This window comes from Plasmodium inui (assembly GCF_000524495.1).
Source record: "Plasmodium inui San Antonio 1 unplaced genomic scaffold supercont1.105, whole genome shotgun sequence".
In the NCBI taxonomy this organism is placed as follows: domain Eukaryota; phylum Apicomplexa; class Aconoidasida; order Haemosporida; family Plasmodiidae; genus Plasmodium; species Plasmodium inui.
In genome coordinates, this window is record NW_008481939.1 from 14,127 (window position 1) to 17,554 (window position 3,428).

At 33.6% G+C, this 3,428-nt stretch overlaps 1 protein-coding gene across 1 annotated transcript; it reads right to left on the reverse strand.

Annotated features, from left to right (window-relative positions):
* Positions 1-1,676: 1,676 nt before the first annotated feature.
* C922_05590 (hypothetical protein) lies at positions 1,677-2,075 on the reverse strand (the record flags this gene model as incomplete). Its single annotated transcript, XM_008821161.1, has 1 exon — positions 1,677-2,075. One exon carries the CDS (start codon positions 2,073-2,075, stop codon positions 1,677-1,679), a length of 399 nt encoding a protein of 132 aa, XP_008819383.1.
* Positions 2,076-3,428: the final 1,353 nt, after the last annotated feature.

Sequence of the window (3,428 nt, forward strand, 5' to 3'; positions counted from 1 at the left end):
TAAATTCAGATATTCTAGAACATATCTTTAGCTTAAATAAAAAAAAAAAGAAAGAAAAAGGACACCATGGGACATGTTATTATAAAATATATTTCTGCGCTTACAATGTATGCAGTTCCAAATATTTATCAAACACGACAGTGTGTATTGGTCGTGGCTAAGGAGGATGGCTACCTCAACAATTATATGAAGGCTCCTTCCGGCGTACAATATATTCATACAGCCATTCGCATCTTCTAAATTTCGCAAAATAGGCCATATAAACGAATCAGGAAATATTCTTTTGCAAATTTGACGATACAAGCCTCTGAAGAATAATTTCTCTACAAAGGCGATATCTACATTATAGCACCACCTATTCTTCTGCTCATGCTTACATTTGATACCTATACAAATGGAAGTATTATTTATGCATTGCAATTAAGAAAAAATGAGATCTTCCCTTTATTATGCATTCTAAACTATCAAAGAAGACGAGGTATTTTTTTTCGCGATCCTCTTGCTGTTGAACGATAGTGAACACGATGCAGACGACTTCTAATTTAAATCTGGAAAATTTAAAAGAAGGGATTAAATTATGTACTATTGATAACTGCTACTATAGAAAAGAATAAACCACTGTTTCGATCAAATTCTACTATCATGCGGAGTCCACATTTTTTTTTTTCTTCTTTTGTTCATAATGTAAACCTCTTATAGTTCTATCTCAGCGAAGAAATGGTGACTCCATAAAGGTCTCTTTTTTTTTTTTTTCTGAATAGAATAATCCAAATTGTAATGCCCTCTGCTTCATTGCTGAGTTGATTTTTCTTATCAATTCCTTCTGGATCTTTTTCCATGTAAAAGTCCCTCATTGTGATCATTTACAATAAATTATTTATAAATAATGGAACCATCAATGCAATTCCTACAAGTCCAAAAGATATTATATACACATTATGCTAAATTTAACTAGAAAGGATGAAGCGTAGTATCATTATTAACATCTGAGGTTACGGTAGTATGCCTAATTTATATGTGTACACTGATTTCAGGTGTCATACTCCTTCTACTTTTACCGTAGAATTCAGGGAATTCTCACTGCTATTATGCAGCCTCAAAACATTACTTCCATTGTAATCACGTATTTTATAGACGCAATGAAACATGCCACCAGGCAAAAAAATGAATTCTCTAAATCCTTACAACAATTAAGGAGTAAAATAAAGAATTTCTCTTGAATAATTTCAACAGCTGTAATCGTAAAATTCTATTGGTAGCACGCTATGCATATCATGTATGTATAGATGGTTCATAGGAAAGAAAAAAACATTAACAGAGTTTAGAACATCCGATGATGAGTCTCATATCAGGATTTAAAGAAACGGAAATTGACAAAATTTACATATAAATTTAATTCGCTGTCTGCTTCAAAATACACACAGCACATATATTTGTCTTTCAATGACTAAATACCGTTTCATGGTAAAAAATAGAGTCACGATGCCAGTCGGGCACCGATAATTGCGGAAACTGTGTTGTATAATCAACTCCACTCCTGTTTCTAATAAGAAAGAGCCTATCAAATAAGTGCATATATCAGAATATATGTACAAGAGTATATATGCCTCCTCCTCTTAGCAACATATATATGCATATACCTTTGTATCTGCCGCTCAAGGTGTCCTTGTCACCCGTCATCCCTGGGCCTCCATCCTGAGTGTTCCTGACTCCAGTTCACATCTATTTAAGTGATGATCCTCCATAGTAACTAGCTCATTTATAAATAAGATAAACGCAAATTGAATTACATTTATAAGAGAATCATGACGTGAGTGCGGCAATTTATCCCCTATGATGTAGTAGAAAAACAGTCTATTCTGATACTCCTCCATGATCCTCCTGGGTGTGTTAACACTATGATTCCTGTTCCAAACTTGTTCCCTCTCAATGTTTCCATCCACACTATACAGACTTTTTAATTTTCCCAAATAATAGGATAAAGGGTTGTTCAAGGTGTGCATAGCCCTTTTGGCATTTTTTTGCAAACTTATCCCTCCCTCAAGCATCGCCTTCCCGAATAAATTATCATTCATCTATTTGATTATTTCATTCATATCTTCCCCTTTAAAGTTCTGAAGGACGACGTAACATTCTAAACTTAACTGAGGTGGGTTGTACGAATTTTGAGAAAATTCCTCTAGTGTGTTTATACTTTTCTCTGACTTTTCATATAAGTTGTCTATAATTGTGGAAATAACGGTGTGCTAATTCCCTCTGTTTAGTATTGTAATTTGGTAGAGGGTTATGATACAGGCTCTTTTCAATTTCAGGAAAATAGTCTGTTGATTCTCGCTCTATTGTATTATCATTTCTCTGTGGAATATGCTATGGGCTGTCCCTAATTTCGTCATCGGGGTTTCCTGCCCTTTTTTGTGCGTTTTCATTACATATATATTCATTCTGATCCTTGGCGTGCTCAGTTAAATTTAAGGCCTCCTCGTCGAAGAAATGTCCCACTTCAACAGTAACATTCGGAAGATAACAGTCCTAGAAATTGATATTTATCAGACATTTAGAGGATTCTTAATATGTACTGCGCTTATTCTTTCTGTATGTATATATTACGGCAGAGGTAAGATTCTGTTCCATTCTATTAGACTTCTTATCTGCTGACATCCTCACAAGAATAATCACCACAAAGAATAACACACGGGGGCGCATGGGAGGGAACAGAAGACGAATCATGTAACTTCTTATTTTTTTCTCATCTATCCTACATGAATAAATATACGTAGAGAAATCTACTCCGTATATAATAGTGCGTGTTTACAGAGCTATTAACCCCTAAATGAGAGAAATCCTTTAATGACAATAATTTTTAAAAGTAAAAGAAAAAACTTCTCTTATAGTAAGAGAAATTATTCTCGAATTCCTGTATCTATATCTAAAGGAGCGGAAAAGATACGTAAGAAAGTCACAGCGTATAACCAAAAGAAAAAAAAGAAAAAAAAGAGTCCACTTTGTTATTTTTCCCGAATTGAAAATGAGACAGGTATGATGTAATTAAAAAAAAAAAGGAAGAAAATTATAAATAACATAAAATACACACTTTTAAGGTTGAATATAGAAGAATCAAACAACGCGCAACAACTACAAGGAAAAAAAAAGGAAAAATTATATATGACATGAAATACAGACTCTTAAGGTTGAACATAAAGGAATCAGACGACGGATAGCAACTACAAGGAAAAAAAAAAAAAAGAAAAAAGCGAGTAAAACAATCGAAAGTGAAAAAAGAAAAGGGGAAGCACAGGAGGGGACAAAGGAAAAAACGAAAGGAGAAACACTTATCTTTATACTACACTTAGGAATAAAAGCAATTCCTAAATACAAAAGCTAATTAAGGGAAGGAAAGATATATATCTAGACACATGTATTGGTATACT